This window comes from Pavona decussata, unplaced genomic scaffold (assembly GCF_977016875.1).
Source record: "Pavona decussata unplaced genomic scaffold, jaPavDecu1.1 SCAFFOLD_602, whole genome shotgun sequence".
NCBI lineage: Eukaryota > Metazoa > Cnidaria > Anthozoa > Scleractinia > Agariciidae > Pavona > Pavona decussata.
Genome location: NW_028145860.1, coordinates 669,481 through 694,096, shown reverse-complemented (window position 1 = coordinate 694,096; position 24,616 = coordinate 669,481). Strand labels below are relative to the sequence as shown.

The 24,616-nt window shown below is 37.3% G+C and overlaps 1 protein-coding gene across 2 annotated transcripts; it reads right to left on the bottom strand.

Annotated features, from left to right (window-relative positions):
- Positions 1-689: 689 nt before the first annotated feature.
- Positions 690-9,354, bottom strand: LOC146449213 (major facilitator superfamily domain-containing protein 6-like). Of its 2 annotated transcripts, none has more exons than XM_085101502.1 (4): positions 9,312-9,354; positions 4,546-5,584; positions 2,591-2,864; positions 690-1,286 (listed from the first exon to the last, which is right to left on the bottom strand). In XM_085101502.1, the coding sequence occupies exons 2-4, from the start codon at positions 5,509-5,511 to the stop codon at positions 1,045-1,047; spliced, it is 1,482 nt and encodes a 493-aa protein (XP_084957628.1). In that variant the 5' UTR covers positions 5,512-5,584; positions 9,312-9,354; the 3' UTR covers positions 690-1,044. The 2 variants fall into 2 exon arrangements, with proteins under 2 accessions (XP_084957628.1, XP_084957627.1); XM_085101501.1 differs by having other exon boundaries at positions 9,301-9,349.
- Positions 9,355-24,616: the final 15,262 nt, after the last annotated feature.

Below are 24,616 nucleotides of genomic sequence, written 5' to 3'. Positions count from 1 at the left end.
AATAATTTTCATTAAACATCGCTTCTGAAAAATTCATGAATTGGAAACTTTTGGCACTAGGAAAAGAATTTTAGGAAAAAAATTGGAGGGATGTAGCTGTGCCAGTAAGCGTCGAAAACCGTGATAAGGCCTATTCTTCCTAGGTCTCCTACATTCCAGAGGTTTTTATATACGGTAAAACAATATATACGGTATAACAATGCAACAGTGAAAATAAATCTGGTTGTAATCGCTCTAAACTTAGAGCGACCTAATACAGTTATCGCTTTAAGGCAGACATCTGTGTTGGCTTGTCACGGTCTACCTTGCGGTCTACCCTAGCCTCGTATGCAGAAGTTCTTAGGCTCGTCACGTCACGCACTCCTCCCCACGAGGAGTGCGTGACCGCCTGACGTGACGAGCCAAAGAACGTCTGCGATATAGGCTAGGTCTACCCTGGGCGCTAGAGGCATGGCTGCGCGGTTTCCGGTTCTGTCGAAGGCATGTCGATCCCGAGTCTTCAATGGTGCGCGAGAAACAACCTCTTTTATCCAGGGTAGTCACAGTCCGATTTTTTCAGTCCTCCAGCAAAACTCTAACGCATCCCTAAGGGTTGCATATAGAACTATAGTCCAAACAGTGCTCGCTTCAGCGAGAGCTGATTGTAGATCTTAATAATTCATAAGAAATGAATCAGGGAGGCAAGAAAAGGCGTTTTTTGTAGGACTTTTTTCATTTAATGGCCTAGTTCTCAGGGTCTCCTATAGCTCAGTGGTAGAGCTTCGGAACTAGTAATCAGAAAGTCTCAGATTCGACTCCTGATAGGAGCACTCGGATTTACCTTTACCGAGCATGCCTGTGTCAGTCACTGAAAAAATACATCATTCTCCCAAATACGTTCGTTAAATATTCATACAAACTTTTAAATGTTACGCTGTCTTCTAGGCCAAGTGCCTTACATCTTATTTCTTGTGCAAAACGTTTTCATACATTTTAATCCAAATTCAGTCAGCGTGGGATCTGCATACGTGTTTTTTAATTAAATAAACGTGTATTGTAAGTTCATTATTCTTCGTCAGCGTCTTCTTCTTGACTTGGTACCGCTCGATAACTTGACGTTGAATCACCGCCATCTTCATCAGTGTTTCGCCCTTGCCACTGACAAGCAAGGAACAAGAACACGGCCAAGGCGAGGAAGGCAGCAAACAGTCTGTAGGTTGTCCGAATTCCTATCTGACCGACCAATAAACCACCTATCATGGTTCCGCTTCCACTTCCGACACCCACGAAAAGACCATTCAGGATTCCTGTGAGATTAGAATGAATTAAAATAAGAATTGAAACCTGGCTTTCCAAACGTTCTGTGACTTCCCCGGCGCAGTACCAGGAAATTAGCCCGCGTTCCTGTAATCACGTTACAGGCTTACGTTCGCGTTCTGTACCGAGCTACCGTGTATGCCGCTACGTCCTGATAAGGATACGCGCCCATTCATTTCCTCCACTTTGGGGAGGAACAAAGACCAGACTCGATAGAGCAGCTGGAAAAGAGCCTGTTTCAGCCCCATAGTGTCAATTTAGCCCTCTTGACCCAAGAGCTGATTCAATCCCTTCTTCTTTTTTGAGTCTCAAACATACCCTGAAGAAGAAAGGCCGTGCCTTTCGAAATATTGGAAAATATACTTCCCTGACCGTGAAATCAGCCTTGCTCTTTTTTTAGATTATTTCCTTCTATAGGACCATTTTGGTCAGAATTTGAGGAGAAATGGCATTATGAAAATTTCAGCCCAATCTCCAAATCATTTTATCCTTAGAGACATTTCAGCCCTTTGGCCCTAATTTAGGAAAGCCAAGTTAGCACTGAAAAGAATTTACAGTGCAGCTTACTTATTTATTTATTTATTTATTTATTTATTTATTTATTTATCTATTTATTTATTATTTATTTATTTATTTATTTATATATCGAGGGACAAAACCCATGGACAATCAACAATAAGACACAAGGTCCCTTACAAGGGTCGACCTCAAAAAGTATACATGAGCGCTAAAACTAAACAGTAAAAACAGTTTAGATGAAATCTCATTTATGTATTTTAGTTCTGAATGAGATGTTAACGCTTATCCTAGATCAGCTCAAAAAAATGTTTTGAGTGAAGGAAAATTAATAGCTGACATGCAATCTAAATTCAAAAGTTCTCTTTCAGTCCAAACATTGGGGTCGTTTTGGTGCTTATTTTGTGGACGGACCTTATTTGGCTCTCCTACATTGCGGGCAAATTAGCTTAATCTCAGGGACTGATTCGCACATAACTCTAAAAATGGGTCCCAGCGGGGACTGAAATGGTGTTTGAAGGCAAATTTGTCTTGATAAATGACGGACAAACTAGCTCTAATTTCAATGTGTGAATTGCTCGTACACCAAACCAACCCATGTGAGAATGAGCAGGCTTTTGCAATGTAGTATTCTAAATGATCATATGACCTGTGCTTTCTCTTTCATTGAAAATTATTGAGAAGATCCTCGTGTGAAGGCAGTACGTATTAGCGCGAGTGAGGGAGGAAATTCAAAAGCGTGCATCATTGTAACTTATATGCGCGCTGTAGTGTATACCTTGTGCTGCTGCTCCCAAGCCAATAACAGTCGATATCGACCCCACATACGCCACGCATGCCGTCCACGTGACAGCAAACACTCCTCCCATGAAAGTAAAAAGGACAACTGCAACCCACGGGCTTCGAGTAAACGAATAACACACGAACACCACCGAGTACGAGGCGATCCCGACTACGATAGTCTTGTTATAACCAAGCACTTCCAGGATATAATTCGCGAGATAGAAAAACAGAGCACTGTTGATGAAGTGCAATGCTGCCGCCAGACCCACCTGCAATTATTGCACTTGATTAGCGGTAACACTTGGCTCAAGGTCAGAAATCAGTTTTACTTCAGACTTCAATATTTCTCTCATCTTTCCTCTCCCCATCCTCCTCCCTCAAAAACAGCTCATTACATTTGCCACTGTCGTTATATATTTCATCCTGTATCCACCCTTGTGGAGGAACTTTCACGGCAATTTTGTTGTATTTTGGTCAAAGCAGCTCAAATATTTAACATGAAATTGTTCTGAACAATTTCATGTTGTTTCCGAATTTCAATTGTCCAGAACTTGCAAGAAAATATTATTTCTCCGATGAAGAACAAATAACAATCAGGTCTTGGCCACTTCTCTAAAATACACCTGAGAAAAAACCTTGTAAAAAAAAGGCCACGCCGTTTTCAAGACGTAAACCATTTCCATTCTAGCCATCCTCAGTCAAACATAATTAATACTAGTATCTTTGATATTGTACTAGTAGTAGGGTTATTGTTAACAAAATTGAACCATCATTTTAACGATTCCAACGATCCAAATACGTTTTTTGGCAATTCAACGTGGCACTGCCCCTATAAGCCTCATCGCGCCTCATAAGGTTAGTCGAAGATAATCTAAACTGGAAAAAAGGGAGATCGATAAGTCTACCTTAAATACCATATTGTATCTTTTCCTTCCTACGCCGTTCGTGATTTGACCAACTGAAACAGACCACAGGGCATGGAGTTCAGTGAACGGCTCTCACAAAGGCGGACACCATCGGAAAAGACTTTTATTTGTCAGCATTCTACCGACCAAGCTCAGTTTTCTTTTTTGCGTCCACTTTGAGAGAATCCACTGTGGTCTGTTTCCAGTAGCTCCAATCACGAGGGGCGTAGGAAGGAAAAGAAAAAATATGGCAATGTTAAATAGTGCTACCGATCTCTATCTCGCTACTGCACATACGTTCTGCGCATCTCGAGATACTCGGGTTTCCTATGGGTGGTGCCTACTAATACTGGGATATTTTTGCGCGGTTTAAAACTAAGCGGAGAAAGTAGAACTCAGCAAGTGCACTTGGTATCCAAAATGAAAATTGGGGTAACCATGCATTTTTAAGAGATAATAAAGCTTCAATTTGGAAAAAAAAAACGCCATACACTGATTTGTATTTTACGGCTTTTTAGAATAGTTGTTGCTTAATTATCTCTAAAAAAAAAAGGGGTGGTTAAACCCAATTTTCTTTTTGGATTCCAGTAACCCTTGCTAAGAACTGATTTTCCCGCATAGTCATAAACCACACAAAAATACTTCGGTATTAGTAGGCACCGTCCTTAAAGATATGTTTTTCAAATCGCCAGACATCTTTCCTTCGTTCCTCATGATTCAGTAATCTGAAAACTCGGAGCAAGCTAAGGGACGGAGTTTTGAACCACGCATTATGTGTCATTTTTCAACATTTGTAACACTGGTCAAATATTTCAACAGTATCCTACGATATACGTAATTTTGTGTGGCGGGAAGAAAAAAATTTTTTTCTTTAATTCTCTGCTATAAAACTTGACTTTGTTATCAATATGTTGAATAATAAAACAACTATCCTGCTTAATCTTGCGGAAAATTTTTAGCCAACTCATGCTCAGCCAACGGACTCGTTGGCTAAGTATCAGGCGATATTCCGCGCGATATCGCTGGATAATTGTTCAATATCTACCTGAAATGATGTCGCCTTAAGATCATCAAGAAACCAAGAGTTGAAATCGGCTTGAAATCCATCGCCTATTCCAATGACAATCGCCACGAACCAGAAGGAGACCTTCAACGGGGAATTGAACAAGTTCTTCACCCCCGTCAGGGACTCTTTTGGTGTATCAGAATACACGATTTTCAAAAAGAAAAGGCTTACGATCATGATCGCCATAAAAGCGGCGAAAATGTAGAAGGCAATTGCATAGTGTTTGCGGACCTCCCCGCAGTATTGATAGGTGTAGTGATTTATAATCATACCGGCCATGAAGTTTGTCAAGACCATACCCACGGATCCCCATAAGCGAATCCGTCCGTATACTTTCCTGTCATCTCCAAGGTAATCAACGGTGCAGCCATCCAACAGCGGATGAACAATCGAACCAAACAACTCCCCTACAATCACCAGAACCAAAAAAATGTAGAATATGTCCGCGAGCTCTTCATTGTCCACTCGTAGGAATTCCTTGTGTTTGTCAAGAAGAAGACTTGTGACCGATGCAACCGATGGCAGGGTATTGTTAAGTAATGAGGCGTCATTCACTGGTTTTGTTATGCAGACTTGATGCTTTGGTCGTATGACTATAATCAACATATTCTTAATCAGCCAAGCAGAGGAACCAAGGAAGAGAATCACCTTCCGCCGTTTGAACTTATCCGCGAGAATGCCCCAAAATGGCGCCCCTATTGCTTGGCACAATGGTCGAAGACCAACGAGTATCCCAGTTTGTGAGGCTGACAAGCCTAACTGTTTGAAATACAACGGGATGAAAGTGTATAGGCAAGCAAACGCACCATAACACGCAAAGAACACAACTTTGTAGTGGAACAGTTCGAGCGTGCATCCATATAACAGGTTCAATCTTTCGAGAACGTTTTGTTTTCCTTTACCGATTTCTTCAGAGACTTTTCTCTTTCGCGGTTTTTCTTCCATTTCGATTTATCTCTTTGCCCATTCGCCGGCTTAAATGAATCCAATGCTTGAATATTCGTGTGATCTCATTCAGCTGTGGGATGTGCAAATAAACGTTGAACTGATATGCAAATTCTTTTGGTGGTCAAAGTTAACTAAAATGTGAATAAATTTCATGGGAGAAAGAGCAGCCGGCTCTCTTGAGGAAGATATTAATTATAAGTTTAAGGGCATGCAGATATATCTTATTTTAATCTCCCGTCCCCTTTTACGACGAAAAACGGGAAATAAAAGGAGAAGTACGCCAGTTGCAAGATAGAAAAATGATACAAGGGAAGAATCGGAAGTCGTTTAATTCATTGTTCGAAATCATTAACAATTTATTGATTCACGAATAAGGGTGTCAAGACTTTCAATGATAACTGTTCAATTTAAACAACTGTCAGCTGAATCCTGTCCGACTGGATGGAAGTGCAATGTGAATTGCACTTAATTTCTTGGAGACCGGAGTTTTCCTTACAAATTTGAAGAATTTGATTGTTACTCTTTGTTATAAAACGAGGCTAAAATATAATTAACAGCAACCCTTTGATTCTTCAAGTAATATATCAAACACGAGGAAGAGTGTTTCATCAGATATCCAAACACTGAGAAGTAGGTTGAAAAAACGAGGCGCAGCCGAGTTTTTTTAAACGACTTCGAGGTGTTTGGATATCTGATGAAACACGCTTTCGAGTGTTTGATATGGCTTCTCAAATGATCAATAATTCTTGGAGAAATTCAAGGCTAAAGTTGGCAAAATTTTATGGTAATTAGGATCACATATCCAAACCACGGTCACGGTAATGATTTTCTTTGTTTTCTCTTGATGAATGATTAATGAGTTTGAGAATCATTATTCTGTCTCTACCCTTCATACGACGAAACGTCGCGGAGACTTCAGTTTATCATTGTCTGTTTTGAAGTGGTCACCAATTCTTACCCGCATGTCCTATTGAGGGATTTAGAGTTGTTTACGGAAAACAGCACGACCACTGATATATATTTATCCTATATTTGCCGCTCGCTGTTTTCAGTTTCTCAGTAAAATTGAGTAGTTGTGCGTTAGCATCAAAGGCCAGAATTCAGGGTTTCCACTATTCTCATCTATGTATTCATTTTTTCAAGAAAACATAACCGTGAATTTCCCGTTTGCCGTTTGCTTCAAACGCGATTCTGAATTTCTCTTCTTTTTTTGTTTTGTTTTTTTTTTTCACCACGACATACAAACATAGAAAGTTACAATGAATAATAGACTAGGATTGTACATAAGTTAAGAGTAAATAATAATAGTAAAAGAAGAAGTAGGAAGTGGCGAGGAGACCTTAAGAAACCCCCGGGCTTGTACTGAGAGGTCTCCTCGGAGACATGTTAGGACTTTAAGAACAAGAATTTATGAACAAGGTCCTCAGTGATGTGCTAAGAAATTTTAGCTCTTCGCTAACGATGTAAACACTTATTAAGGGAACTGCACAGAATACCAACCGACCCGATTTTCCGGCTCGTTTTAGTGCTTGATTTCCCCCATCCTCGTAGTTAATCGTCCGGCGTATTGGTGTCAAATGAGTCTCAAATTGATGGCTGAATTTTTATAATAGTTGAACGATAAACGAGGATGTTTTTGAGGCGCTGTAAGGAAGTTTGTGCACTTTCGTAGTCTGAATTTCAAAAGTTGTCATTTCGCCTTTCGTCCATAAGAAATTTTGTTTTATCTGGAGTGATGTAACAAATAAAGCATTTAAACATTAAAAACTCCTGATTTACCAGACAGATCACCTTAACATTTACTGGTGACTTGTCCAGCACAACAACTGAATTGGAGAAGAACTTTTTTTTTTATTAATATCAGTGCCTAGCCGGCCAGCTATGACAAAATAATAGAAAATGTCCTAATTCACCAAGAGGAATGGGAGCTCAGTAAGATTTAGGATTTTTGTCTCTACGAAACAATCGTGAATTGTAACTTGAAAATAGCATTACTTTACGTTGCTTAACTTCGGTTGACGTACATTTGTTTGTTGGTACAAGACTAGGTATTGATCTCCGAATTTTAAAACAAACGTTTTCTAGTTTACACTGAAGGTGTCTTTATAAGTCGAAGGCGTCTGGTTTTACAATTTTAAATTATGATCCATCCAGCCGTATAACAAACACATCACGTTAACTTTATTTCTATGGAAGTTGAGTATTTGCATAATTCTTCCTCAAATTTCTGAATCTTGAGATCCTAAGCTTCAACATACTCCAATCTTATAGAATTTAGCACATCGTTTCTTTTACTTTCAAGTGAGCTGTTCTTTTATGTTGGACAAAACATCTTTGCCGTCATCAACAATTTCCTACTCGACCGACAACATACATCACCCCCACATGATCGCGTTTATCGGAAAATTTTGCTTCCTTTTCTTTTTTCTTCGCCTGGCAATTTTCTTACGTGTTCTGAAGTATTTTTCCCTTCAGTAGGATCAAGTTTAATAATTTGGTGTCTACAGAACAATTAAAAGAGTGGCGAATACTCGAGTGGACTTATGAACTGGCTTGCGCTACTTAATTTTTTTATTTATATATTTTTTTTATGAGACAAAAGTGTAGATAGACCTTGGGTCTATTTCACTTTCCACCAATCACAACATAGCTTTAAGGAGTCACACCGAATGAGGAAGAGTGTCCCTGTAATTTTCCAGATTTTCCCGTCAAAACTCACTTTTGCTTGAGAGAATGGATCAACGAAGAATCTCATTTACTGCTTGGTTTTGAGAGAGGGATTGTGCACTTCTAGCGCGATAGAAGGTATTACTGAGAAACATTATAATGAGATATGACCACGTGAATATTTTAACCTACATTTGCCCCTTGCTCAAATCGAGTAGGTTTGCGTTAGCATCAAACGCCAGAACTATTCTCATCTTTGTACTCTTTATTTCAAGAAAACATAAACGCGAATCTCACGTTTGCCGTTTGCCGTAAACGCGATCCTTAATAACAATAACATTTATCGCGGGGGTCCAACTCGCCAAAGCGGGCTACAGTTTGTTTCAAAGGAGCAATTTCAGAATACCTGTCCACTCGCAAAGCACATTTTGAAACCTGTGGTCCGTGCTACCGCGCTCAACAGCGCCGGGTTGTTCGAAAGCCGATTAACGCTAATCTACGATTAAAAGTTAACCGACGTTTTCATCTCGCTCTTTAAAAGTGGTTTTAAAGGCTAATTTCAAGCTAAAGGTAAAGAAAAGTCTAAGCCAAAACTGAGGGCCAAAAATCATTTGAAAGAATCTTTAGCGATTAGCAATTACACTCGAATAAAAGTTCACGTAATCCAGGATTAGCTTAATCGGGCTTTGAACAACTGGGCCCGATGAATAAGTAATTGATCTAATTATTTAACTGGAGTGCTACCGCGGTCCGCAGTCCCGTAGTGGATGAAGTAATCGATCTAAGTATCAACTGGAGTGCTACCCCGGTCCGCAGTCCCGTAGTGGATTAAAGAACGAGGACATGGTTAGGGTGAGCAATAATAAGCTTATTTGTTTGTGATTTTTAATTCGATTTCTACTAGACGCTCCAGGCATTTAATTTAAATTTTAAATATTAGCCATTCGATGGAAACGTAAATCAAACGACGTTCGATGTTTTTGTTTGCGTGTAAAATCTCTGATGTAGTCACAGACCACCAGATCGGTATGGACTACCCCGATAGACTACCCTTAAAATGGAGTACCCCTAAAAAATACTTTTCTAAATGAATACTAAAGAAGCTGCTATTATACTTACATTGCACGTACCTTGTTTATTTTCGTCTGTCAGCCGCCATTTTGAACACAAAAAAAACAACCGCTGAACACAAAAAGCGTAGACTCATGCAACATCGAGCTCAGGTACCCGAGCTTTGCAGTGGATGGGTCAGGTAAGATTTCATTAGTATTTCTTAACAAACGTCGTATGATATTGAGCTGGGAGCCTCAGAAGCCTTTCTAAGCTTGTCTAGGAGATCCTCCATTCAGTAATATGACAATATCATTTTGATGACTATTGTAAATAGGTTGGTACACTAGGTACTTCAAGTGCACTTGAGTCTTTAGTGTGAACCCACCTAACAAGTTACAGTAAGCTTATAACATGTAAGTATTTGGATTCTGATAGAAGAGCTAGACAAAGACATAATTACCTGATTTGTTAACATAAAGCAGGATATCCTAAAATATTTCTGAAATGTGAACTTTTTTTATTTTTCTTGCTTAAAGTCTCATGGGGTTTTTGACCTGTTTGGTTAAAAATGGTGAAATAAGACCTTCACTTTGCTACAAAACAATTTTAAAGCAACGAGAGGAAAGAGATCAACTCAATTCTTGAAAAGAACAACTCGTGATCTGTTCTAGCGCATGTTGAAAACAAAAATGCAAGAACTTGAAAAAAGTTAGCCTAACATTCTTCAAGTTTCAATCCATTCCAACCTACTCTCTCTCTAGCCAGAGGCACTAATCAACAGTTTAATTGCACTAGGGTGATAATTTATAACAAATCTAGGCAATTATTTTATGTTTCTATTGACAGACAAACATTTTTGAGTTTTGAAATGACATCAAATTCGCGTGATACTTCCCCTTTAACTTTCATTATCAAAAATCTGTTTCCAGACCTCTCAAGTCTCACGTTTTTGCCATGGTTTTCAGTTCATGCCAGTCTCATGGTCTCACAACAAGACACAAAAATCTGAAGGGATACAATTTCCTTCTATAATTTCATAATTTTTTGGCTTGCTTTATAGCTGACTTCTTGCGCAATAGGCCTTATCATGGTTTTCAACGCCATTTTGACGAGTAGGAAAACAGGCTTGAAATAACAGTGTTTGTATGGAAATCCAATGTCAAATAATTTTCATAAAACATCGATGCTGAAAAATTCATGAATTGGAAACTTTTGGAACTAGGAAAAGGATTTTAGGAACAAAAATTGGAGGGATGTAGCTGTGCCTGAAAGCGTCCAGTCATGTTTTGAAGTTTCCATACATTTGTCTGTATAGCGAACCAGCCATGAACTGCTACGAAAAATGGTTCGTGGGAAAAAAATACAGGGAAATGTATGGAAAGACTGGACGCTTTCTAGCACAGCTACATCCCTCCAATTTTTTTCTTAAAATCCTTTCCCTATTAGTTCATTCACTCAGTTTTAACTGTTTCTTTGTTCATGCTGATGGGTGTTCTCTGGACCATTTTATCAGTAACTTGGTCATTTGGCTATCCGTTTGCTCATCCTGTTTGTTCATTTGCTCGTTGTTCTGCTTAGACTGCATTTGTTTGCATTAATTTCTGCTTAAACAGTTGTTCCTCCATTTGCCGGTTTTCCTTGCAATTCATGAGCCTACAATGTAAACATGTTATAAACAATTAAATTTGGTTAATTGGAAGCTCTATTAAAACATTATAAAGAAGTTTCTTTATGTTTTAATGAAATGGCTGTTATGCTATAGAGAAAGACTTATAATCTTTCTCCATTTATCTGATCCACAAAACGTCTCCAGACACCGATGTTCTCCTAGCTTCTTCCTTGTGTTACAAATTGTCATGAGATCGGTTTTGTACTGCAGTCAAAGATCTTCTGCACTACATTCCAGCCCATACGATTGCCCCTCAGGTCTTGGTCCTGTGATGTGCAAAGCCCTCCCTTCCTTTTCCTTTGACTGTATTGTTATCATTATTATTGTTAGTGTTGTTGTTGTTATTATTATTATTATTATTATTATTATTATTATTATTATTATTATTATTATTAGAATTAGTGAGGGTCAGTATGTACATATGCCAGGATGATTGTTGCAGTCAATAATATTACCCTGACTTGATGCAGCTGTAGATTGTCAAAACTGGCAGTAAATATAAATAAATAAAATAAAAATAAGTTAACCTTTCTGAGCTACTGTGTAGGCCTTAATTAAAGTAAGGAGAATTAAGACTTTTAAATGTTTATTTCTGCAGGAGCTCATATTTGCACTGTGATTACCACACCAATCGTCTTGTGTTTTGGCAAAAGATTTTGGGTGGCCATGGATTTTTTGATGTTTTTGGTATGTCCATTGTATGTATGTTCTAATGTTTCTGTGATTTCGATTTTGACAAAGTCTGTAATTTTTAAAACTAAAGGTTTATTTACATGGACAGATTAGTCAATTTTACTTGGCCCAATTTGACAAAGAAAACAAATGAGTAGATGAAAACCAGCTGATTTATAAAAATCTGTGGCCAGATTTTTTTAATCATGCCAATTTTCACCTGACACGTTACACAAATATCGTAACATACAAACTGGCCAATGCCATTGTACCAACTAATCAGGTAACCTCATTCCTCCCTCTAGCTAAAACATGACTGCCAATGAAAGTTTGGAGGCTACTGGCTATACATCTAGCACACATACATGTAAATTATACTCAGAAAATTTTTTCACTTGCATTACAGGTTGGTTTTGTTGCTGCCCTTCCCTATTTTGCCAATTAGCAATGGAAATTGAAGTTAGCGGACAGGTAGCCATTTTCCTGCATAGAAAGTGAGTTCTAAGTACATTGTGAGACAAAGATAATATAATTTGTTGGGTCAATTCAGTTGGTAAGCTAATTGTACAATTTGTATACATGTATGTTAGCATTATAGTTGGGGTGACACTATACAGTCAGAACCCTTGACCCATAGACCTTCACGGATAGATTACCACTGTACATTTTTCTTAGTTGTGCATTGCATGGACTATTACTACCCCCTTGGTGGAATGCTTGTCCATCACAGGGTAACCCTTAGCGTTTTGTTGTTGGTATCTATTTAACAATTAGACGGCGAGCTCGAGGTTTCTATCGGCTGATAAACTATCAAAGGCGACTGAAACCGAGAGCGAGCCATCTAATTGTTTTAGCATACCTCAGTGATCAATCTTTGAAGCAAAAAAATCTCTATATTTCATAAATTTTGATACATTTGTGCAATGATGCACGCTAAATCGCGCGCGTCTGACAAACTGCCGTCGATGGATAGACGGCACCTGTGTAGCCAATCAGATTGCGCGTTACGCGATAGTCGGTCACTGAGGTATGCTAATTACTGTAAGTTACACCCAGGTGTATAACAGAGACCTTGACTCATAGACCTTCATGGATAGACTACCATTGCACATTTTTCTTAGTTGTGCATTGCAAGTTTAACCCTTTAATCCCTAAGAGTGCCAATTGGCACATAATGCCATAACTCTGTCAATATTTGACAGATTTCTATGAATTTTTGACACCAAGGTGGTCTTGTGAAAATCTTCTTATTAAAAGGATGAAAACTTAACCCACTCCGATATGTGATAAGGTTGACCACCGCCATAACTTTTCAACTTTCCCCTAGAAGTTGTGGGTCTTAAGGACGGTGCCTACTAATACCGAAGTATTTTTGTCCGGTTTATGACTATGCGGGAAGCGCAGATCTTAGCAAGGGCTATCGGAATCCAAAAAGAAAATTAGGGGTAACCATGCATTTTTCAGAGATAGCTAAGCAATAATATCTCTAAAAACCGCCAAAATATAAAGCAATGTATGGGATTTTTCCCTAAATTGAAGCTTAATTATCTCTGAAAAATGCATGGTTACCCCCAATTTTCTTATGAGATACCAAAAGCATTTGCTAAGTTCTGCTTTCTCCGTATAGTTTTAAACCACGCAAAAATATTCCTGTATTAGTAGGTACCCCCCATAGGAAACCCGAGTATCTCGAAATGCGCAGAACGTATGCGCAGTAACAATAGTAGGCACCGTCCTTAAGACATCTCTCACATTAATGAAGATGTTGAGAACTGCAAAATAAGCTATAGGGGTATACCTAATTTACACAATGATTGACACGTTTTTGAGATGTTAAATTTTGGTTTTAAGCCCATTCATCTCAAAGCCATAACTTTTCTCATTTATAATTATATGAGTTATGAAATACACTCATGAGAAGCTTTAAAATGGTATATCATACTTGTACATTGAGTTTGTATTCCTGGATCTGGAAAAAATGTTGTTTTGCCTTAGGTGTTAACAGGGTAGGTAAGGTAAAGTTACGTTGAAATATGAACCAAAGTGGCTATAGAGCTTAAACAGGTTCGAAGTAATATATCAAACACGAGGAAGATTGTTACATCAGATATCCAAACACTGAGAAGTAGGTTGAAAAAACGAGGCGCGGGTGGGTTTTTTTAAATGACTTCAAGGTGTTTGGATGTCTGATGAAACACACTTTTGAGTGTTTGATATGGCTTCTCAAATGATCAATAATTCTTGGAGAAATTCAAGGCTAAAGTTGGCAAAATTTTATGGTAATTAAGATCACATATCCAAACCACGGTCACGGTAGTGATTTTCTTTGTTTTCTCTTGATGAATTATTAATGAGTTTGAGAATGGCATATTAAGCAACTAGGACAATTTTCCGCCCTGGATATAAAAACGTTTTGGAGTTTTGACACCAAATTTCTATGACACTTTTCCTTTAATTTATTACAAGATAATAAATCCCTGTTCCTTACATTAATGTCGTACATTAGTATGTGGAAATAAAGAAACTTGAAACTTGAAATTTGGGGCTCTTCTCAAGTGCAAATAGTACGCATTAAAAAGAAATGTGTTGTTAAATAATTTTACTAATTGAAAAAACGATGGTACCGGCTCAGATTGAAAGCACTTTGGAACAAATGTAACATCCAGCAGACCTATGAGTGTGTTGAAATTCTGTGTGCTAGTGATAAAAGATGAATACTGAGTTACAGTTTTTCTTTCAAATATCTCTCAGATGAAATTAAGGTGGCTGGCATCGGCTTGCTGCTCTTTTTAGGACTTATACTTTGACGGAAGAATACTGCCACTCTTTGTCATTAATACATCAATAATGGTATTAAACAAATGTCTAATTATCCGTGAACAAGATATGGTTATTTTCGCAACATAATAGGTTACCATAGCAACAAGATAACCTGTAAGAAACACCCCTAACTTTAGCTTTAAGTAGTAAAAACTCAAAACGAGCTCGATGAGCATGTTCAGATTTAACCTTTTGCAAAGTCAAGTTCAAGTTTTTTCAAAAATGCAACCAGGAAAAACAAGGAAGTAGACTGACCCGCAAGTAGCGAGAGCTAATCTTGGCAGGCCAGACTTACAACTATGAAAGGATAAAATTATTATTGAATCTATCACAATCAAAGACACTTAGAACGATAGAAACGGAATTTAGGGAAGGTAAAGAAAACATGAGGAAAACAAAAATGTTGAAAATTAAGGAGTTGTAACTAATTAGCTAGACCTATTTTCTGTATTATAATAGGTGTTTCAATATAGTCATTTTCGTTTGCCAAAATATTGAAAACAAGCCGGCGAATTTCTCTTTTGAATACTTTCTCAGGTAAATCTCTTATACGGCGCGGTATCTCATTCCACAGTCTTACGCCAAATCGAGAAAAAGAACGTTGATGTATTTCTAGCCTTATGTTTTGGACGCAAAACTTTCCAGAGGTACATGATCGCGTGTTGTATGAATGGACGTTGGAAGTTTTTAAAAAAAAGTTGTAGGAAGGTGTTCAGAGCCACTTTAATTCTGATTGCCTCTTGATACTGATGTGCTTGGTGAAGATGATAATGAATTTCGATTGAGAAGAAAGAAGACCCGTCAGGGGCTAGGTAATAAGGGACCAGTAAAACGACGTTAGATGCGTGAAGTTTGAGATAGGCTTGCAAGAACACAGGCCCCAGTTGTTCAAAGGCGGATAATGTTTTTCCACTGTTCGCTATCCGGCAGATAAAATGTGTGCAAGATTTTCACGATAGTCCTATAATTTGTGAATAGAGTAGAAGCATATGTCAAATTTAAGAATAGGATTGTGCGGAAAACTTGCCAAAAGCATTGGTTGGAATACATTGGCTCCGCTGGAAAAGGACCTATCCAGTGGATAAAGTTATCCGCTTTTTCAACAACCGGGGCCAGATCTCTAGAAAATTCCAGTAAATTTGCGAGATATTTTTGTCGGAGTGCCCCCTTGCCAACAAATCACAACAATCTAGAATGGATACTCTCGTCTCTGATTAAAATTATTGAGATCAGCCCAGATGCTCGCTTTTCTCGTGCGGGTTTTGATTTCTTTGGCAATTTTCGCCAATTGTTATTCTTAATCAGTGATTGGCTTCAGTTTCTAATCCATATTCATAACGCGCTTGTGAGGAATTCGTAGACTTGCGAGTCTTCGTTCGAACGATTTGCCTAACGGTCATCCAGAAAGAAGCAAAATAGTCAGATATGGAGGCATAAAGCAAGGAAATATGTCTGTACGTTAAGTGAAGGTGAGCTCTGCTTTGCAAGTATCATTAAAACGTTGTTTCGAACAGCATAAACCAGCATAAATCTGTTGCTAGCTGACTGAACACGTGCGCTAGCTTCACTTGTGCGATTTAACCGTAAACGGAATCTACACAGTATAAACCTTATTCTTATTCGTTAAATCAGCGTCTTTGTAGACATATTATATGTATTTTGTTCAGTTCACTTCAATATTTGAGTGAACTTGGACACTGTTTTTCCTGGACAAACAAGTTTCGACAAGTACATTATTTAAAGTATAACATGCATACGACATTTGCTTCTTAAATTAGCTGTTTTTAATACCGGACAGTTTGAAGCGATAACTTCGAAACCTTCAGCATAAATGTTAGATCAGGAGTTGATAATTTTAACTGATATTACTGCCAAAATTGAAATTGAAAGTAAGTTAAAATTTATGCTAGTATTGTGGCAGTTTCTGGAAATATGTTAAAAAATAATGTGTCTACCTTCCAATGATTAAGTTAATAATTTGTAATTTCAGGAAGTTTCTCAGTAAATTGGAGGAGGAATGTGAAAACAGAATTCAAGAAAACAAACTGGAGTCAGAAACTAACACCTCGAAGGTAAAACATTGTAATTGTATAATTTGCTTTCAGGTCTGCGATCGTCTGCGATCATATGGAAACTACTTCTGCGATCGTCTGCGATCCTGCGATCGCGATCGCGATCGCAGACGATAGAACCATGTTCTATCTAAAGGCTGGTTTCCATATGATCGAAGACGATCGCAGACCTTATTGCGATCTGCGATCCGTGATCATATGGAAACCAGCCTTTACTAGTTATCTTATAGCGACGGGCGACGTGAGAAAAGATCAAGACATAGGGCATGATTCTTAGCGTTATTTTTCAATTGCTTTTTTGTTTGTTTTTTTCCGCTTGCCGAGACTTGTAAGTTTTACGCACCCGAACACAAGCGATCTGATAACGTTCAGCCGAAAATAAAAAAAGGAAGCTCATGAAGCGCGATTCACGTACTCGCGAATTGAAACATTAACAAGATGCCTATACGGGCATTTACGCGTGATGCAGATTCATTTATTCCAATTGTATGCTTCGCAGATTGATAAAACTATCCTTGCTAATGGAATAGTTTCAGTCACGATGATCGCGTTATGTTGTTTCCCTTGTATTTGTACTGGAAATCCATTAGTGATTACCATTTACGATAACGTAAGCTTATAAATGACCTCTTCTTAGTCTCATCGTGGTTCTACAAATGTCAAACAAAGCATGATTCCTTCGCCAGGAACTATTTCCACTGTGTTAAATGTCGAGTGCTTCTTGGAAGTTTTTCTTTCGATTTACCGCTTTTACCGCGGAAAGTGCCATGTCACGTCGTAAACAAAATTATGCAAATTTGTGGTGAAATAAACATATATGATGCAATTCAACCTGACTTGCACGTGATTCGAAGTTGCAGCCAATAAAAACCACGCAATTCTTTCGGGACGGGCACGGGATACGGGAAAGTTAAAAAAACAAGGCAATTTTTGACTCCCAAGACGACGAAAGGAATGCGGTCCCGAATTTAAGACGCTGGCTGACTACGTCATCCCGCGTAACAAGCGTGTCTCCAAATATTCGCTTCGCTGGAAGATTTTAAGACCTTTACCTACTTTTAAGTGTAGCTTAAAGCTATTGTCTTCTTTTATGTCAGTGTCGTACTCGAACAAACGCGAGTTCGTCCACTAAATACAGGATATTCGAAGTGCGAGAACGTGAGGGATTCAAGACTACAGAAAGACCGTTCGCGCAAATATCGCAACGGGTGCTTACACCGGCAGAAATATGCTGTCAATCAAAGTAAAATTTAACTTCCGGTGGAAATCGCTTACGTCCCAATTTCTCGGCAAATACTCACTCTTTTTCGAAAATTCTTTTTTTGTTTGTAAGAACTTACTGGGAGTTTATTTTTATGTAAAAAAATGAAAATCCAAAAATTTTCCCTCTAAAGGTACACGGTAACTTTAAACAGTTAAATTGGAAATTTTGGCATTTTAAAGTCGTAACAGGAAGCACAAGCAGCAGAATGATTGATTTTATGATTTATATTTTTAGGAAGGCCAAAAATGGAAGTGGAAAGGAAAGACTGCGTCAACAAGACAGAATCATTGGAAAAAGAGGAAGCATCACAAACAAGGTAAGAACTTTGAAAGTATTTCGATAAACTAAAATAAGTAACTTAAAAAAATTGTTGATTGCTGATTCGAATTTCATTTTGTCATCTGTTTTGATTCCGGTTGGATTTGAATTGACTGTGATTTGACTCGAATAATGAAACAGATGGATCACCAGCAATAATTAGTTAAATCTGGAGTGAATGATGTCGGCCGCTATTTTTTGAAAAATGTCGGTAAAATGGAGATTGAACATTTTGCGATCCTTCGCTTACAACTGTACAAAATTGATATTTTACCATTTGTAGCTACTCAATTTATCTGCTTGGTATTTGCGCCAGTATTCATTAATAATAATGATGATGATGGTGGTGATGATGACAGGGCCGAAGCAAATACGTTATAGTCTTCATCCAAACTGGTAGTTTGCCGAATACTTTGGCCAAAATTGAAGCAAAGTTTAACTTTCCCGATTACAGCTCGCTTAGTTTTCAAAGAGCAAGTCACTGTTTCGTAACAGCTCTTGATGACGCCATGTAGTTTATTTGTTATTGAAACACACAAAAAGTGCAGACATTCAAGACTGGTTTACCTCAGACAACAGGCAATAGGTTGCTGGGCATTTTCTAAGTTTGGCATCAAACAGTATTTTGGATTAGACTTGAAGCATTTTATTTAAGAAAGTTGGACTCCTAATGGACTTGAAGAACGAACAAAGAGCAAAAGTCACCACATGCGAATGCAGTTTTCATAGAAATTTTCTTGTTTTCCACCTTAGTTAGGCTTGTAGCAACTCAACAGTAATTTGTCTTTCTGTAAATCATCATTTGGGCTAAAAGGGTTCTTGTTATCTCATCACATTACAGTCGGGATCTTAATCTTAATAAAAAGCGGTTAGTTAACATGATACCAGAGCATTAACCACAACATCAACAACTAACAAACAAATGGACTTGACTCAATATAAATGAAGCAGATTTTGTTAAAATTTTCCACAGAAACCCTGAAAAGAACTGAACTTTGAGGAAATAGGGTTGCTAACAAAGTAAAAACAAAAGTGATTTAAATACAAAACGTTCATTTAGCAATTTAATGGTATTTCAATTTTTTTACATGCAAGTTGCAGGTTTTCCTTACAAAGCACTAATTTAAAAATAGATTCTCATCGACCTGACACACGAGCACGAACCTCGTTAGAAAAATTGGCAGGAAAATCTTCGTGTTTCCTAGTAAGCGCGATATCTAATCAGTTAATCAGTCGAAACGGTTTGGCAGATTTTCTGTTGCTCGATGATGTATTGCTTCACTCTAGCAAATATAATTGCAAAAGAAGTATTAAAAAGCTCAGATAATTTTGGAATAATAACTTTAATGACAAACTTTCTTTTAATTTGATCTATTTCATGCTTTTTTTTTTTACCCAATTTAGCTTAGGGTTTTGTTTCTTCGTTCCTATAGCTTGGGGGAGGGGTGGGGGCGGCGGTAGTGGCCGTTCAAGATCGTTGAGGCTATAAATGGCAATGATCACATCACTTGTTTTTCACAGCCTTCATCATAGATTTGTCGATACCTCCCAAACCTCTGAAAAACGTCCAAATTTTGGTTTAAAATTTATCAAGTTACGAGAACAAACTTATGACTTTCTCATAAAAAAGGTTTAAAAGATCCAAATTAAAAAAAAAATGGCTGTCAAGATCTTGCTGCTTTGGGAATATCAAGTTATCTGACCAATCAATTATTATATCAAATTGTTGCCAGATAATTATTAGGAAAAGTCACAAAGTTTGGTGATGTTTACGTTAATATTAAAAACGTTATGAATATTGAAAGTCAGCCCGGGCACTTTCTGTGCTCCCTTCTCTCTACTCTCCCCCCCCCCCCCCCCTCCCTCCTCCACATGCATTTTTGTAGGCTGAATAGGGTTTATACATGTAGACACAAAGAGGGAGCATCATTTAGCCTAAGACATTTTTGACAATTTTCGCCTTGGACTATCAGAAAATGTCTCATAATGATTTTGGGAAAAGTAAGCTGATGAGCTGAAGCAATCTGTTTTTGGACAAAAATAACGAGATTAATGAGCAATTTTTACAAATACAAAGAGAATGTTTTAAAATTATGACTACTTTCTTTTGCAAGCTTGTGACAAACTGCGAGATAGTACTTTGAAATTGCTCCAAATAATGGCGATTTTGAATCGCGATTAAAAACCCCAAAACGTGGCGTAAACTTACCGTCAGTTTACTGTCGATGCCTTATTGATATATTTTTCAGTGTCATTTACAAAAAACGCAAAAAAAAATAATTGGACTGAACAACATATGATTTTTTTTTAACCAAAAAATACAATGTTATAGTGAGGTTTTCCGGAAATAATTGAATTGTAACAAGTTAAAGTTTCTGAACAATTTTCATCAAACCTTGTTCGCCCACAGAGATGAATACACTTAAATTGATCTCATAAAACAAGAAGCATCTCCTAACCGTTTCTTATACGGACATAAAAAGTCGTATATCATTGAACTTCGAACAGACGTTAGGCTCAGACCAGTAGAACTTTGTTTTCGAACAGCTGAATGAGAGAGTTACCGTTACCGTATACTCTAGATTATTTTTCATCGATTCAAGAGAAACATTTTTAGTCTTGGAAGTGGTGAACAACTTTTGGTTGAGGAGAAAAACAGTGGTATCAGTACATTTAATTTTGTTAAATGTTCGAAGCATGAATAAGGCTTGACACCTTGCAAGTTCGGAGTTGAAATTCGTCTGAAGATTTTCACGCTTATTCAGTGCTCGTAATTGGTTTTATCCGTCATTTGCTGTTTTACGTTTTTACTCCATCTTGCGAGTTCGTAGTTGAATTCGTCTGAAGATTTCCACGCTAATTCAATGCTCGCAATTGATTTTTTTTTATAAAACATTTTAGTCTTGAAGTGGCGAATAGCTTTTAGTTGACGAGGAAAACAGTAGTATCAGACTTGAGTAAAGTTTATTTTTGCTCGAAGCATGAAGAACGCTTGCCATCTTGCGACTTCTAAAAGTTGAAATTCGTCCAAAGATTTTCTCGCCAATCCAATGCTCGCAATTGATTTTATCTGCCTAGTGTCTGTTAAGTGTGCCTTGAATTTATCGAAGGCAAAAAAAATAGTTTCAGCCGAGCTGAATCCAGTCTCTACCGAGACAAATCAATAAATTTTACTGCGATTGGCCTCGTATAAATGTCTAGAAATTTTAATGTTGGGCTGCTACAAATGTGTCCTTGTGCTGATTTTTAATGCAAAACAATTTTAGCAAAAACGAGCAAAAGAAAAAGAAAAACAGCTCGATAAATAATGAAACAACTTATGGTTAAGAAAAAAAAAAAAAAAAAGCAAAATTGCTGGCTGCATCGGGGCTTGAACTCCAAGCCCCTCGAAGCAACCTAAATTTAACGACGGCAGAGATAAGGCCGTCGTTGTCTAAATCCGGGCGTGTGCTTATCCACAAGACCACCGAGGCATTGCGTGATGAGTGAGGGTCAAAATTCCCTGCAAATAGGTTGTGGGTCCTATTGTTTACAGTGAATCTATTAAAATTAATTAGTCCGTTCAGCTTGAGTGCTTTGTAACCATGACAGCAAGGTCGTGAACGCGTGCGAATTGTGAATAATAAAAAACATTTTTCAAAACAATAATGGTTGGTGGAAAATTTATTGTGATTTTGTAAAGTTTGTTCCGCGAAGTATTTTCATCGGCGTCAAGGATCGCTGTTCCGTTTCCGATTTTACTGAAGCAAAAATGGCAATTTCTATGAAAAAAGCTTGATCTTGTAACTAATGAATTTCTCAGTGTGCACAAAACAAATAATTCAAGCCGTCATACGCTTTTGATCCACGATGGTTATTGTCTTTCTGAAACATTTGAATGAAGGCGGATACAAACATATGATTTTATACAAAATAAACTTAATCTATGTAGAGATGTGTTGTATGCGCTAGCAAACATCACGCGAAAAAAGTACAAAACTGAATGTATTGATTTGTTACGAAAATGAGCAATAGGCCATTTCCGAGTTGCTTTGAACCTCATTATGAAAGTGAGGCTAAGTGCAAAGTTTTTGTTATGAAAATTAGTTTCCATTCATATGCAAACAAAACTAATTTTCATATGAAAAGTTTTGCACTTAGCTTCGCTTTCATAGTGAGGTTCACAGTAACTCGGAAATGGCTTGTTGTAAAGTCCAGTTAAATCAAACGTTGTCGTAATTTACCCGACTAAATTTATCAAACAAAATGTGTGAAGGCTGTTTATGGTGCAACTTGTGTTTAATATTGATTTTCTTGTTGTTCAGTTGTGAAGCTTAAACAAGTTGGATTCGACGCAAGACGAAGAATAGAGAGAAAGCGCTGTCGAGCAAGCAAGGAAGGAACTCAAGTTTACAATATTGAGACAAGAGAGAATGAACATGGCGAAACATTCTGGACCAGATAAAGGTAGAAAATGTATCTTGAATTATCATTCAGCTCGATCGGTGCTAAACATGAAGTTCCACTTTTAAACTTCTTAGATCACTAGCCTTAAAACCGGGAAATGGACATTAAAGTTTTGATAGCAAAATTCAACAAATAAACTGAATTGTTTTGTTAACTAAATTTACACTAAAAACACTTAAATTTGAATTACTTGGCTGTCAAAAAGTTTGATTGAATAGAAATTGGATGGAGACACGTTTGGCTCGAAGATGGTTATCCGTTAGGCCGTTTTAAAAAGTGCAACAACAACAAAACTTTAGTACAGCACACTAGACAAGTTTATACAAAAATTCTTCCACCTGCATGTAACTGGCTAATCGAGGCCGAGGAAGAAGAAAAAGAAATTGCAAATAACTAGAAATCATTTTTAGAGTGGAACTTCTTGTTTACAATGCCTGTTCAGTACTGGAACAAAACACGTTTTCGGGATTCACTCGTAAGTGCACGATACAAAATCTTACACTAGTACAGCAAAGGTTCCTTGTTTCTTGTAATCATCCTAAATTTTGCCCGGTTCTCTCCTGGAATCCTCTTCAAATCATTGCTTGTAAGTTCGAGACGTAAACTTTTACTAAAAAACAATGGAGTTTTGAGTGGAAAATGTATAGAACGCTGTTTAAATTCAGTTTGTAGAAATATTTAGAAAAATGCTTCAAATCTCAAGTCTCCTTAAGGTTTAAATTCTTATTATATAAACAAAAATGTAGTTTTCAAGACGCACCGGAATACTTTCAGCAGCAAAACGTGAGCTTTGTATCGTACACTTATGATTTTCTTCGGTTTCGGCAATTCGTAGAACTTTTTTCTTGTCTTATACAAGTTCGTATTTTGTTATTTTCAAAGGGTACAAACATGGCTTGAATGTTGCGTTTATGTGGAAATTCAAAACATTTTCTAACCAAATATCGAATTTTATCGGTAAATATTTTACCAGTCAGTTATTCAGTTTAAAACTTGAAATTTTATCGTTTGATTTCCACACAAACTCAATTTTGACCATGTTTGTACTCTTGAAAACAGCAAATTTGTCAAACAAATTGCCAAAACTAGTTTGAGACTTCAGACCTCAGTGTCAACAAAGATTTATTCTTGAAGTTTTAATTTTCCAAGAAAGACTTAGAATAATTTTTCCTTTTTGACTTCAGTAATTCCTTTCACAATATTGTCAACCAAAATATTATTCTTGAAGCTTCATTTTCCAAGAAAGACTTAGAATAATTTTTCGTTTTTGACTTCAGTAATTCGTTTCACAATATTGTCAAGTTCAAAGTATTTTTATTATCACTACTTAAGTAGTTACAATAACTTGTAATTAAGATCAATTAGTCAATAAAGAATTCAAAACTATTTCATTGTTCCACTTTATTTGTCTTGCATTCATTACAATGATAATAAATGAAAAAAAATTCGCGCTTCTAAAAGGGGCCTGGTAACTAGTCATTTTGTAGGCTATCTCTTTTACTTTTTTTTGCCTAGGAGAGGTTGCCGAGAAGAAAAAAAGTCCTGCGCTTTTAACACGGGGTCTAGCACAAAATAAAAAAAATTTCTTGACTTTTGAGGGGATAAATCCGGCTTAAACATGCACAGATTTTTCCCGCCAAAAGACTTAGAATTTTTTTCACTCAGTACTAGAACAGCACAAAATCAAAAAACATATCTTGACTTTTGAAGGGCTAAATCCGGCTTAAACCTGCACGGATTTTTCCCGCCAAAAGCCTTAGAATTTTTTTGACTCAGTACTTGAACACCCACATCAAAAGCACAGCGCTTTTTTTTCTTAGTAAAGGCAATCAAACATAGGCAAAATGTAAAAGAAATAGTCTACAAAATACTAGTTTTCAAGCCCCCTTTAAAAGCGCGTTTTCCTTTAAGAGTTTTCTCTATCTATTAAAAGCAGAAACGTTGCTCCATTAAAAGTAGACAAAAATCTTATGAAATAGCGATTTCCTCTCACTTCTTGCATATTGAAAGCTATTAAAGTAAAATAAAAACCTGATAAAGTTTTTTTGATAAAATTTTTTGCTCTGTGCGCTTCCGTATACAACAGTAAATTTCACTGAGAATATTTTTCGCAAAACGATT

What these genes read in the sequence shown, in the direction of transcription:
- LOC146449213 (XM_085101502.1), bottom strand. Translation starts at nt 5,511, where the DNA reads ATGGAAGAAAAACCGCGAAAGAGAAAAGTCTCTGAAGAAATCGGTAAA. An exon ending in TTAAGGCGACATCATTTCAG is followed by an intron (nt 2,865 to 4,545) that starts GTAGATATTGAA and finishes CAATAATTGCAG; the next exon opens with GTGGGTCTGGCGGCAGCATT. An exon ending in CTTGGGAGCAGCAGCACAAG is followed by an intron (nt 1,287 to 2,590) that starts GTATACACTACA and finishes CTAATCTCACAG; the next exon opens with GAATCCTGAATGGTCTTTTC.